The following is a 13,827-nucleotide window of genomic DNA, read 5'->3' as shown; positions in this document are numbered from 1 at the left end:
GACTGACAAACAAAATCTTAATTATTTGCTCAAAAGAATCGCCGCTCATATCTGAAAAGACTTGACAGCATCCCGCCCCAAACTCGGTGCGTCCAACAACAGTGCTGCATCACCCCTGCCGCTCAGGCCCCCCTTATAGAGTTGGCCTTTTCAACCCTGCAAGCATCAGCTTTGAATATTATTGATAGCACCTTGTCTCTATCACGGCATCTGTAAAAACTAAACACGACCATCCTAAAATTAATGAGCCATATCCATCCCATTACATTTATCTGTTTAGTGGTGTTTTGGGCCTTCCTTTAGGGCATTATGCATGCTCTTCTGTTCATATTTATAACCCAGGCTTTTTATTAGCGACGTAGTGGGGTGCTAACAGTTGGGAGGCAGCCTGCGCTTTGATGGTGATGGCAGGCGGCTCGGCACAGGCCAAATGTGAAAGAAGGTGATGAGGAGAGAGGATCAGCTGCCAGGCCAAGGGCCCCATGGAAGAGGGGAGGAGAGGGTGAATCGGGGAGGTGGAGAAGTAAAGATAGGAGGAGAGAGAGGGAGAGAGAGAGAGAGAGGGGGGCTTCTTTTGCTTGAAAGTCACAGGCTGAAAAGTAGGAGGGAGTGAATCAGGGCTGGTTCACAGCTCTCAGCCTGTTTGGCTTTGTGAGGAGCATGTCTTGTGATCAGCGAATATTTGTCACACTTGCTATATTTTAAGCCTCACTAACTTGAAGTGCGCACGGCATGTGTGATTCACTGTGTGCGCGTTTGAGGACGAGCTCCATTAGTGAAACTGAAAGAAAATAAAGGCACTTTTCCCTTTTTAATGATATTTATGAGTTTTCATAGGAACAAAGATGATGCAGAGTAAAGAGGACAAGATTCAGTCGTTTCATCTTGACTGAGAACTGCTCAGTGACTTGACCCCGACCTCAGGTCACTGCACAGTTTTTAGCCAAGTTTAGATTTTTCATATTTGAGTAGTGTCTCTGTTCTGCGTCTGAGTTCATGGTCTTGTTATTTGTATGTTTCCTCTCATGGCTGTTCACAGTGATTCTTACAAATATGCATGTTTCTTTCTGAGTTTCTACAGTATGAAGAGAAATATCTGTATTTCGTGCAAACTTATTACTGAACAGTCTCAAACTATTTAGATTGAAATGCTAAATGAAGCTAAAGGCAGACCTAGACCATTGTGTCTCATCGTTCAAAAAAACTAGAAAAATGTTTGAACTTCTTCTCCTTCCATTCGCTTGTCACTTTCTTTCTGTATTACAGTGGTTGGAATCAACCAACATTTTGTCATCACATGAATAGCACAGGTGCAAATAATAAAAATGAATAATGACTGAATTCCATTCAGCCGCTTGACTTTCAGTGTCCTGGTATTGTACATGCTGGCTCACTGTCACACTGTCATGGCTTAGTGGGACACTGGGATGGCTTATTAACAAATTGGATTTTACTCTACAAAGAGTGAAATGCTGAAGAAGCACTTCTGTAGTTGTTTATCACCTACCAAAGACAGATGTTTGATAGCTCGGAAGCTTAAATCTAGGTTGGGGGACAGTCCCAAGTCACCCACCATCCTGTGCCACCAAAGCGATTTTCTCGATTTTGGAGGTACAGGTGGGGCTGCTGCAACAGCCATTGGATTGTCTCGGCTTATCCTGGCTTGTGTGAAGGAATCATCCTGAAAGCCTTTTAGGAAACGGACCCTGGCTTTGTGCAGAGCCAATTGATGCTGGCTCTCCAGATCGGCGTTCTTCCAAATAGACTTGAAGCGGCCCATGAGCGTTCTTTTATCTTGGCTATTGCATGATGCGTTTGGCTCCTGATTACTTGCCTACACACACACACACACACACTCACACAGATGCAAGTTACACATTCACTTCAGGCCCTAAACCAGCGAATAGATGTGTTTATGCATGTGTGTAGGTGTTCAACCAAACACACACAGAAGACCTGTATAATTACGCACACAGTAGCATAATTATGCAATGCGCGTTTGCAAAAGTATGTGCACATGCACACACACACGCAAACACACACTTGCAAAGTAGCATAATTACATGCAGCCACATTCGATACATACACCCACACTAGTCCACAGTACACAGACAGGAACTGCTGATCAACTGCATGACCTTCTCTCTAACAATGTTAATGTCACCACCTGGGGGAGGAGGTTGGAGGAAAGGAGGGGGGGGCTGTGATGGAATGATGGGAGGAAAGAAATAGATAGACAGTTGGAAAGAGAGTGCACGATAAGCTTGTTGTATCTGCCACCCCTTCACTTGCAGCCTCCTTCATCCCTTTTACCCTGTCTTACATCCCACATACAGGATGCACACACACACACATTCTCAAACGTATAAGTACACTGTGCATGTATGTACATACACACACACACCACCTCATGTTGCGACATCCGAGAACATCCTCACACATCGCTGTGGGTTGTAACCTAACATTTAGTGTGCATGAACCTTTTTCTAGGGGTGTGTGTGTGTGAGAGAGAGAGGACCATAGCTTGCCCGCTGACAGGATCCTGTTACGCCAAATGTCACACTTCCAAAAAGGATTCACCCCCCGCAGAGAAAATGAAGTCAAGACCTTCTTTCGCTGTGTCTCCCTCTCCTCTCCCGCCTGCTTCACCTTGTCCCTCCATCATTCTCCTACTCCTCCATCTTCACCTTCCGCTCAGACCCCCACTCACTTATCCGTTTCTATCCTCTTTTCTGCTCCCTTGAACTATCTGTACTTCACACACACACACACACACACACACTCACCTTGGTTTGCAGTCCTCAGCGTTTTGCTGAATAAAATCCCCTTTAACTGGCTGGTTTTAGCGGATAATTAGTCCTCACCTTGGGAGAGGAGGAGACGACAATGAGAAGAAAAAGAGAATTAAAAGGCGAGAAAAAGAGTGATTTGGGGGAATCGATAGGGGGTGAGGCAAAATGAGTGAGAGGGAGAGTGGTGTGTGGGGGGGTGTGAGGGCAGGTAGAGGATAGAGGAAAGATATCACAGACTGTGTTGTGAAGAGAGCAGGTTGTTGTTTGTTCTGTGCCTCACAGGCCGGAGCATGCTATTTCCTTCATGTTTCAGCTGCTTCAATATTTAATTGTGCTCTGTAAGAAGGAATAAAGATGAAAGAAGCAGTGAAGGGAGGAGACATGGCACATTATCTTCACTTCTCACTGTGGATGTGGTCTTGAGCAGCTTTTTATTTTGGTGTCAGTATGCAAATAGTGTAAACAGTCAAAAAAAAAAAAATCTTTTTTGTCCCTGGAAGAAGACAACTTAGAGGAGAAATGCACTCCCTTAGCAACACACACTCCCTCTAAAATCAGAAGAAAGTGTCGTTTTATTTTTAGAAGGTGCAAAAGGGGGTTGTGGAGGGTGGGGTGGTGAGGGAGGTGTGGGGAGTTGTGAGACTGTAAATGTCTCTGATGTGTGCAGTCTATACAACCTTATTCCTGATAATGGAACTAGCTACTCTGTCTGTCAGTGCCTATTTACACACAAATGAAGTGGCGAGTAGGACGAGCCCAGTGGAGCTGCTAGCCCCCATCTCAGCTGTCAAAATGGGTTAGTGGCTACAAGTGAAACACAACGATCCCCGGGATCAAACTGGCGCCGTCCATTCAAACATAATAGCTTCATCCTTGGACATGGAGCATCTCTTTCCATCGCAGGCTCTCGTCTTAGACCCTTGCCCGCATTTTGTAAAGTAATAGACTTCTCAGGATGCCAGTTCACACACAAATCTGGGATTCAGCCTTTTATTTGTCCTCCATGGGGCAGAGGTGTTTGGAGTAATAGGGATGAAGCAGACCATAACTACAGCTGAATAAATCTTCCTATCTTGGCTCACTGGGAGCTGGTTCACACATGGCTCGTCAAAGCTCTATAAAATGTTGTTTGATAGGAGTTCTGTACTGTTTAGGATTTCTTCTCCTGCCATGCACTCGCCTCACTTTCGCTCCACGCTACAGCGGTTGCAATCAATCAGTGTGTAATCAGCCGTCTTGCTGAAGCTGCCAGGTAATCCTGGCTGTCTTAGTGGCTATCTGTGCGGGTGCGCACGTGACAGCTGGCAGAGCTGCTAAGTTGCATGTCTGGGTGAGTGGATGGCACCATGCAGATTTTCTCTCCACAGTGTGTAAAGGCACATTAAATGATCTGATGGCTGTTGAAATTGTCGAGTGGGGTTTGAGAGTGAGGACGGGCATTTTCAGTGCAGATGCCTAAATGTGTGGGGCTGCTTGAATTAAATCCAAATTGAGTCTTTTCTCCCATTTTCTCTCTTGTAGACCTGCCTAGAATTGGAGCGTTATCTGCAGACAGAGCCCAAGCGTCTGTCGGAACTCTTCGACCAAGACCTGGATGGTCTTCTAACTCCAGCCTACCTAAAGGAGGATGGGGAGGAGGAGCTGACAGATGCCCTGCTCCCCAGCCTGCCCAGCCTGCCCAGCCTCCCTGAGCCTCCAAGCCCACCTCCAGTGATCCTCTGCCCTGCACAGAAGAACTTACCCTCCACTGGTGCAACAAAAAGGGACCTCAAACCCAAGGGCCAGGGGTTGGAAAATGTAGAAGGGACAGAGGGAGTCCACCAGGCCCAGCTGAGCGCTGTCACCTCCCTGACACCCCCGTCATCACCAGAACTGGGCCGGCATCTCGTCAAACCCAATCAGACACTGACGGCCTCAGCTGATGGTACGCTCACCTTGAAGCTGGTGGCCAGGAAGGTGGGGCTTAGCGCGGCCCGGTTGGTTGCGGCACATGCGCTTCCTGTCCGAATGAAAGATGAAGAGGAGGGGGCTGCATCTGTGATTGGGGTTGGAGAGCTGCCAGAGAACAAGAAGAGGATCCACCGCTGTCAGTTCAACGGCTGCAGGAAGGTGTACACCAAGAGCTCCCACCTAAAGGCCCATCAGAGGACACACACAGGTAAGAATCAGTCAGAAACCTGAAGGAGTTTTTAGACAAAGTTGTTATTTTTATTTATATAATCATCAGTTTATTTTGTGTTTCTTCTTAAATTTAATCAGAACATTGTTTAGTTCTAATTTAACATGGCAGATTCCACAGTAGTATAACATGACACTTCTGCAAACCCTCTTTAAAGAGTCATTTAGCTTCAGCACTGCTTTGCTCTAGTTTGGTTGGTTTGGAATTCAGTTTGATGTAATGCAGTAATTTCTGTGAATGTGGACTTGAAAATGGATAGGAGTTGAACAGACATATATTTATATCCACACATCCTTCCAGTCAAGTTTCTGAATTCCTAGTTATCCTCACTTGAGCTAATCGAGGAAAATCCACCGATTCACATTCTAGAAACAAGTACAAAATGCACAGAAAGGGAGAAGAAATGTTAAAGGTGACAGCTCTGTAATCACAGGATTAAACCCGGGTGTCCGCAGTTCCACACTGAAACAGCATGTAAAGATTTAGAAGATTTAGAAGAAGATAATTTAAAAGAAAACAATTCTCCTATCACATTTCTTCTACCTCTCTGAGCCAAATCAGGACAGGTCCTTCTTGTCAAGGTTCTTCTCAAGAAGGAAGGGGGGAGGGTATCAGGAACTATAACTCTCCTGCTCTTCCATCTCAATCCTAAACCACTCAGACCCCTGTCGGAGAGCTGTCCTCTGTCTGAGTAACTGCACAGTGATGGATGGATTGACCTGGATAGGCTGCCATTTCCCTGGTTTATTTCAGAGCTTTTCGTCCTCTATGCATTCTATAAGTCTAGGTCAGTAGTTCTCAGTCTGAGGGTAGAGACTGCCTCATTTATCAGGCGCAGTTTTAGGATCATTTTACGACAATATATGTTTCATTTGTAACAGTGTATTTTAATCGTAGGAGGGAGTCCATGAGGGATACCATCTGTAGACCTATTCCAGTAATGAAGGGAAAACTGAAACTGGTGTCAGTGTGTTTGCCGTTATTAATTAGCAGGATTATGGTTCTTGTCTCTTCTGCCTTCAGGACTTATTCACACCCAGCTCCTTTGGTGTGTTTTTGGAAAGTGAGAACAATGGTGGAAACTATAGTAATTGCTCAAAAAGGCAGACTTGTCTTTACGAGAGGCATTCAGGGGTATAATGAGATGAATCCTGACATTTGATAGGCCTGCGCTTGGAAAGCCTAGAATAACAAATCAAAACGTATGAAGAACTGCAGTCTGGACTCGTGCTAATATACAGCTGTTTCTTTGTATGTGTTTCAAGAAGTGTAGATACAGCAAGGAGCATCCATCATGCTAAATGAAGTTAAAGTGACTCAAATAAGATTTGTTTACTCCCCACCAACCTAAACTGTGTCGTTGATAGATCACCAATGCAACAAAGATAGCACGTCTGACTTTTCCACTAGCTGGGGGGGTGTAAATCTGAATAAAGTTGTAAAGTTTCAACTCCTGAATGTTAAGGACGATGAAGATGCTCTGTTTGTGTGGTGCACACCACAGGTTTAGTGTGACTGGAACAAAGGGCACAGACGTGCAGTAATTGATTTCCCCTGTGTAGCACGTCTACAGCCCCTGTGATTAAACTCCATGCCAACTGGGCTAATTCTGGGAGGTCAGTGTTATAATAGCCGTACAAGCACAGAGCTAAACAAAAACACAAGATAGAAGGTAACAGTGATCTGAAGACTGATCATCTCAGCTAAACTGGGATTTGCATTAAGGTTTTAGTTAACAAAAATAAAAATCTGTTGTATTTCAGTGCTTATGAGCTAATTTTAGCAACATCAGCATGTAACTATCTGATCTGAAACAGTTACACATGCTCATATACCGTTACACATCTTCTAATCAAATTTATCTACTTAAAAAACGCACATTAAAATGTCACATTTAAAATCTGTCTAAAGTTAAAAGCCTTTCTTCACACATAAAAAGTGATATGAGAACATATTAATGACATATAATGTTACATATAGAACCATAAAGGAGTCATTTTGTTCAGGATCCCTCCCCCACTAAGCTTATCATTGTCACTTAAGGTGCACGGGATAAAAGCATCCACCCAAAGAACATCTGTCCTGTTATTCAAACCAGGAAGGTAGAATGATAAAGGGGAAAATGTCGACGTAAGATGACAAAAGGAAAACACAAAAGCTCAAGAAGAGACAGCGGAAAAGGAGAGAGTGACGTGGAGTGAAACAAAAGAGTAGATGAGGATGGAAGGCAGGAATGGGGGAGGTACAGTAGAACGACCCTCTTCAGAAAAAGACAGCAGTGCCACAGGCTCCCCCATTCACCGAGCCATTATCCTGACAAGTTTAAAGATGTCATTACTCAAATCCTCTTTTTCTTAGTTGTTATTTCCATAAATTACCGACAGAGAAAAGGCTACGATTTAATCTGGAATTAGACAGGCTGAGTTGAAATGACAGTGCCCTGTAGAGCTTTTTGTGAATAGGCTTATGGCAGATAAGGAATGGTACAATTAGATTTTGGGCCGGGTGAAGGAATGGGTAAAACACGAGGACTATTGCGTTATTCGGCCTGCTCTCTCTCTCTCTTCTCTTCGTCTGCCTCGCTGCCCTGCTCCGTCTGTGTTTCTAATCTTTCTCACTCTCTGGTTCTCTCCCTTGGTTCTGTATCGGTGTTTCTGTAATGTGTCTATAAGTATGCCTTGTGCATGCTCTTATTTTATCCCTCTGCTCGTTTGCCACTCACTTTAAGGGCCTGAACAATTTGAAGGAAAATAACAGCGGTTTCCTGATCTATACAGAAAAATTATCTTGGTATTCATAGAATCAAATCAGGTAGATCAGATGCCACTATAGATGCTTTTTTTATTGAACCATTAATCGTTTAATAGGAGAGCAGTAGTTCCATTTTTCTGTTAGTTCGAAGTATCTTAGTTCACCCGGTGAAGTATGCACAGAGCTCTCCAAAAGGACAGCTGCAGAGACATATATTTAACAGTTCAATTTATAATAAATGATCATATAATCCATAAAGTAAATTACAAAAATAATTAAAATAATTGCTCCTGCAATTTTAAATTTGCACCGAGGTTATAAAAACATTTAATGTTCAGCCCTACTTGTGCGTCACTGCAGTTCCTCCCTCTAATAAGATTTCTCCATCCTATCATATCGTATTTCTTTCCTTCTCTCCTTCTTTCTTACACTTGTGTGTCTCTGTTTTTGCTCATCTCGCCTATACTGCTAGTTTTGAGCAGAAGCCTATAATACGTTCTCCAAGAGCCTCCCTAATGACATCTGAGGCCCTGCATCAGCTCCAGCTAATGGAGGGAATGCAGTTAACTTCAACACTGGCACCTGAGAGGCTGGAGCAAGTGCATGCATGTATATATATGTGAGTGTGTGTGTGTGTGTGTGTGTGTGTGTGTGTATGACAGCATTCGGAAGTAACAGATTACACATAATGGGATTATGCTGACCCAGGAAATATCCAGTTATCAGATTACAATTGAGAAATATGTGATTGTTTATTTCATTCTTAAAAAAAAAAAAACATTTATTTTGATTGCACATACTTTTTGTCTAAATTATCAAATGTTGTCAGCTAATGGGGATCGCATTAAATAATGCAGAATAAATAATGGTGTTCTGCAGCAGCACAGTACTGTCCACTTATCCTGATTTGGTAAATTAGAAAATATAATCCACTTAGCTTCATAATCTATATTATATGTTTTAGCAGCAGCCAAAGTAATCCAAAAGTAACAGAGCTTAATCAGATTATGTTGGTGAGTTTGGGCTAATCTGGTGGATTAGGTTACTGATTGCCATTTTAAACTGTCAGTTGGTCTGATCGTACGTAGCATTGTATTATGAAAGTCTAGTGTGTGAGTATGCGTTTGTGTGTGTGTGTTTGAGAAGGCGAGTGTGTACCTGCTCTATTTGCCTGTTTGTATGAGGGCATCTTCAGGGAGAAGAGAGTGGAGGAGGGGGGCTCTGTTGCTAGGTAACGGGGGCAGCGTATCGTTGGAGGAGTCGGTAGCTGAGTGGTTATGTACTGCTGCAGGCTCTGGTCTCTCCGCCTCTCCTCCTGCACCACCACCACTACTTCCACCACAACCACCACTGCCACCTAAGCCCCGCCTCTCCCTCCTTGTTTCTTGCCCCATACAGCTCTACGGTTACCGTTGCTAGGCAACTGCATCCGTCCTCTGCCAGCATGCTCGGTAATTGGCCGGTGGCATGGCGGCGTGCCGTTGCCAGATCCAGCCAGCTGCACTGACTACTGCCTCCTCATGTTTCAGCATCCCCCCCCCCCCCCCACCCCCTCACACACACACACACACCCACACACCCCAACCCCTCACTCGCGTTGCTAGGCTACACATTCAGGCATCCCAGCCTCCCGGGAATTTCATTGGCCAGAGCCGGATGGCCCAGACCTGCTGCTGTGGGTGTTTCTGGGAAGTGAGGCAGTACGAAGAGATAGACGTAAACAACTGGAACATAGAAGGGGACGAAGGGGGACGTCGTTTCTAGATGTCAAAACAAATTTGACAACTTTTTTAAAACCAATAATTGTTAATGGAACAGAAATATATTTTATTTAAAAAATAACTACTAACTCTCATGGTACATTTTTTTGTCAAATCAAAGTAGGTGAAACTAAAATGATTTATGGGGAAAAAGTCACATTTTTTTTGTTTTCAATTCATATTCATTAGTTGTGTGTTTTTCCATTTTCTGAATGCTGCCTGGAGGTCATTCCTTTCACGGGTGTTCATTTATCACTTCAGCGTGGCTGTAAATGCACTCTCTGCTTTTCCGATTTCTGTGCTTGAGCAGACAATATGTTGAGAAATTTGTGTAGTTTGTTTTTTTCCCATTTGCTTTTGCTTGTGTCATGTACCTTTAATTGGAACACAGAAATAAATCATTGATATTTTTAGCTTTAACAAATCTGCGCACAAGGAGCGGTGTTCTACAACAATTGGTAGAGATAACGGCATCAAACCAAAACTATCATCAGACAGGCACTCCTCTCAATCTTGACTCACAAAGCAGTTGATCCATTGATTGTGTCCCTTTTGATAATCACATTCAACAAATTAAGCTAGTTTTTGTGTCAAAGCCATTCAAGCAGAGCTGGTCAGTGTGTCTGTATTAAACCACAAGCCATCGGTCCAGATGGGATGTGACTGATGCAGGTGACATCTTCGGAGCTGGACGCAGCTGGCAGATTGTGGTTTCTTTGCCATTATGTCGTGTGACTGGCCTAATTATCGCTACCCCCACCCCTGCCGGCATATCTGCAGCCTCCCCTGCCTTAATCCACTTCTGCAGCACTTCTCTCCTACTTCACTTTTCCCTCTCCTGGTCTCATCTCACCTCCTCTTTTCGCTCTCTCACCCACCTTGCTTTTAATCCCCCTCACCTCCACCCCCACCCCCTTTACCCTCACCCTCTCCACTTCTTCTCTCGCTCCACTTCTCTCTACCCTCCACTCCTCTTCTGCATGTTCAGCAAGATTGGAGACCAGTGGGAGCTTCTCCATCTCAGTGTTAAACATCGCCTCGGTCTCTTACCAGCCCCTAAAAAAGAAAGCAAAGTGAACTGAGGCAGATGGCTCTTTATCAGCGGAGCTAAACAGACCGCAAACCGCAGTCACAATTTACAGGTTATAACCTCTTAAATAAAATCTCTGTCTATAAACCTTCAATTTGCCACACACTGTATATCAAACACTGACTTTAAAGCTGCAAATATTTGGATTCATGATTCCTCACCACTGCCACAGAGGTTTTTTTGCATTGCCACAGAAGACAAATATGTGTTCGATTGGTGGATGACTGATGAAACAGGTGCTTATACATTTTGTGTGTTTGTTTTTTTAACCCCCAGGTGAGAAGCCGTACAAGTGCTCGTGGGAGGGTTGCGAGTGGCGATTTGCCCGGAGCGACGAGCTGACAAGGCACTACCGCAAACACACTGGCGCCAAGCCTTTTAAGTGCAACCACTGTGACAGGTCTGTCAAAACACAACTCTCCATCCATTCCTCCACTTTATATGTTTTTCTTTCACTTTCCAAGGGTTATTTGAAGTACTTCAACTCACACAGCAGGCTATGTTTCCCAATTGTGTTTCGTACACATTGGGTTTCGTAAAGAAGTGCTACAAGATGCTGGTAACACACCCAAATGTGTTTGGTACTGAACCAGTTTAAAAGTGTGCTGGCAGGATTACTAATGTGTGCTCTGCTGCAACATGCGAGAGACCTAACTTTCTCAGTCTTTCATTGGGAATCTAAAGAGTGCTCGCTCTGTGCTACACCCACATTAGGCTCTGTGCAGCATATTAATAGTGAATCTTCTCACATGCTGATAGATGGCCTTGATTTGGAGGCTGCTCTCACTCTGGGACAAAGGTGTAAAATGGTTGTAGACCCTATTAGCACCACCGCACATCACTGGTATGGTTTATTAATTTGATGTTGGACATTTCCAAATAAACCACACTTTTTTGTTTATACGTTGTGACTAAGGTCTTACAAATGTTAATAATTCATATACCAATGCAGCCATTATTCAGAACAGTTTTTGAGTTTTTCTGGAGGGAATAGGAAAAAAAACTATTTTGTATACTCAGGCATAACTAAAGAACAATGTATTTGGGGAATTTCCAAAATACAGCCCGGTGTGTGTTGCTGTAAATAACACTTCGGGCTGGCCCAGAGTTTGGAGGCTCTTTCTGGTAAACCAGATTCCTCATCTGATCCCTGTGACCTGAGCAATGAGTGTCCTTGACCAAAGCAATCAGATCACCACACACAGTCATTCCTAAAAAGAATAATACAGAGAAACTGATGGATTTATGTCCCATGCCAGTTCTAGTTATACAAAGCAAAAAATACTGCACCTCAGTCTCAGTCAGGAGTGACGAGGTGCATGGATTTGTCACTTTGAGAACGAATCTGATGTAATTTGCCTGCGACTTAATTAGTCGCCCCAGCTTCTGTTTAATTATGAACCACAGCAAAATGTTAATTTCCCATCCTCCTTAAACGTGGCTCCACTGACAAAATCATCAAGCATTCAGTGGCTATTATTCGCTCACAAAGAGATCAGCTTGACTCCGACATAAAAATCTTTACTTCTGGTTTAATAGAACACTCCTCTGTCTGTGATCTGGTCCTGGCTGACACCTCTGGGATCCCAGAGCAATATTGTCTAAGGAAGCCACCACAGTATTTAATGCAAAGGGAAAAGGGTCATTTTGAAGGTATTACACTGCTTGTTATAAAATCCTGAGTGTTTTTATTAAATATAAAAGTGCCTCCTAACTCAAAAAGCCAATAACTGATGGAGAACTTTTGGAAGATAGTTTATTAGCAATAAAAATATACACCTCAAAATTTAAGTATTTCATTTTTTGTGTTTACAGTTATTTGTATTTCAAAAGCACAATTTGCATTAATCTAAATGTTTTTGTTGCATAAATATTTAAAAACTCACTAATATGTAATAATATTTCAAAAACTATGTTATAAACATTATACTGTCTGCTTGAACATGTGTTTTTAATACATCTGCAGCAGTTTGAGAAGAAGTCATAATAGGCTAAAGCACATTTTTAAATATGTCGCCTCTTGAATCATGTATAAGTTCATTATGAAAGGACAAAAGAAGTCCCCCTTCACCTGAGGTACTTTGGCGTAACGTGTATGGAACAGTGTGTGTCTTGGTCATCTGTGTGTGTGTGTGTGTGTGTGTGTCTGAAAGCAGAGGGCCAGGCAGTGTCAACTTAATCAGGTCTCAGCTGGACAGACTGTAAATACAGAATTCCTCCCCCTTCTTACCCCCTGATTTCCTACCTCTCCCCACCACCAGACCCCCCTGCAGGCACATCCCTAATTCGGGCCCACCTCTGTCATGTGTCACAAGGCACCCAACCCCTCCAGCTCAACACATACACACACGCATAAATACACCCTGCTGAGATGAAGGAAGAGGGGAAACAGTGGAGACAGAAAAGACGGGGTGGAAGATTGAGGATGGGGGAACGGGGGGAGGAGGAGACAGACCAACGGTGTGCCAGCTGGTGTTGTGCCCCCGAGTTGTGACTCATACTTTACCATCTGTCTCGACGAACACACACACATTCATACACAGACACACACACAAAAATACCCCTCTAAGTCTCCTAAGCCAGCCATTAATCCCACATGTGTGTGTTCACATGCACACGCTCACGTACACAGAAACGGTGACACACACATGCACATACATATTCAGGTGTGACAGTAAGACAGATGACTGGTGGCTCATCACAGTGTAACTCCCCCTCTTGGCCAAACACTGATTCATCTAGACATCTTAGACAGTTGCCTCTGTCTCAGTGGATAGAGTCAATCTGAAACTGGTGTCAAAAAATCAACAGTTGCGGAACTGCAGAAGGGAGTTTGACTCCCAAACTGGAGCTTCACACAGTATTTAGATGCCTTTTACTTTACCAGAGAGGATTACAGCACAGTCTTTGAGTAAATCTTTTTAAAGATTGTATTTATTGAGTCTTGAGTTATGTGTTTGCAAATGCAAATTTAAAAAAATATACAATTAAATACCTTAGAGCTTAATGCGATTCGTCTTTTTGACAATAACCATACTTTATACACATGTACTTAAATAGCCTACCTTCAGCTCACACACATTTCCTGCTATTACATTAGAAGGGAAGTAAAGAAAATGTAGTCATCTCGGAGTAGTTAGTTTTTCAGCTGTTAGTGAAAATCTCAAATACTTCTTAACATACAAATTACTATAACACGCAGCTTGCAATTACCTATGAGAACTCTTGTTTTTGCAAAGCACTCCTCTGGGGAAT

General features: G+C 43.4%; 1 protein-coding gene across 1 annotated transcript in view; it reads left to right on the top strand.

Moving 5' to 3' along the window:
• Window positions 1–13,827, top strand: part of klf7a (Kruppel-like factor 7a) — a 33,341-nt gene that overhangs the window by 14,773 nt on the left and 4,741 nt on the right. Inside the window, exons 2-3 of the mRNA XM_026361047.1 lie at window positions 4,314–4,950; window positions 10,849–10,972. Coding sequence (XP_026216832.1) covers window positions 4,314–4,950; window positions 10,849–10,972 — 761 coding nt within the window. The remainder of the gene's footprint in view (window positions 1–4,313; window positions 4,951–10,848; window positions 10,973–13,827) is intronic.

This window comes from Anabas testudineus, chromosome 2 (genome assembly GCF_900324465.2).
Source record: "Anabas testudineus chromosome 2, fAnaTes1.2, whole genome shotgun sequence".
Taxonomy (NCBI): Eukaryota; Metazoa; Chordata; class Actinopteri; order Anabantiformes; family Anabantidae; genus Anabas; species Anabas testudineus.
Note: the sequence above shows the minus strand (reverse complement) of the source record. Positions and strands in the feature narration are given on the sequence as shown.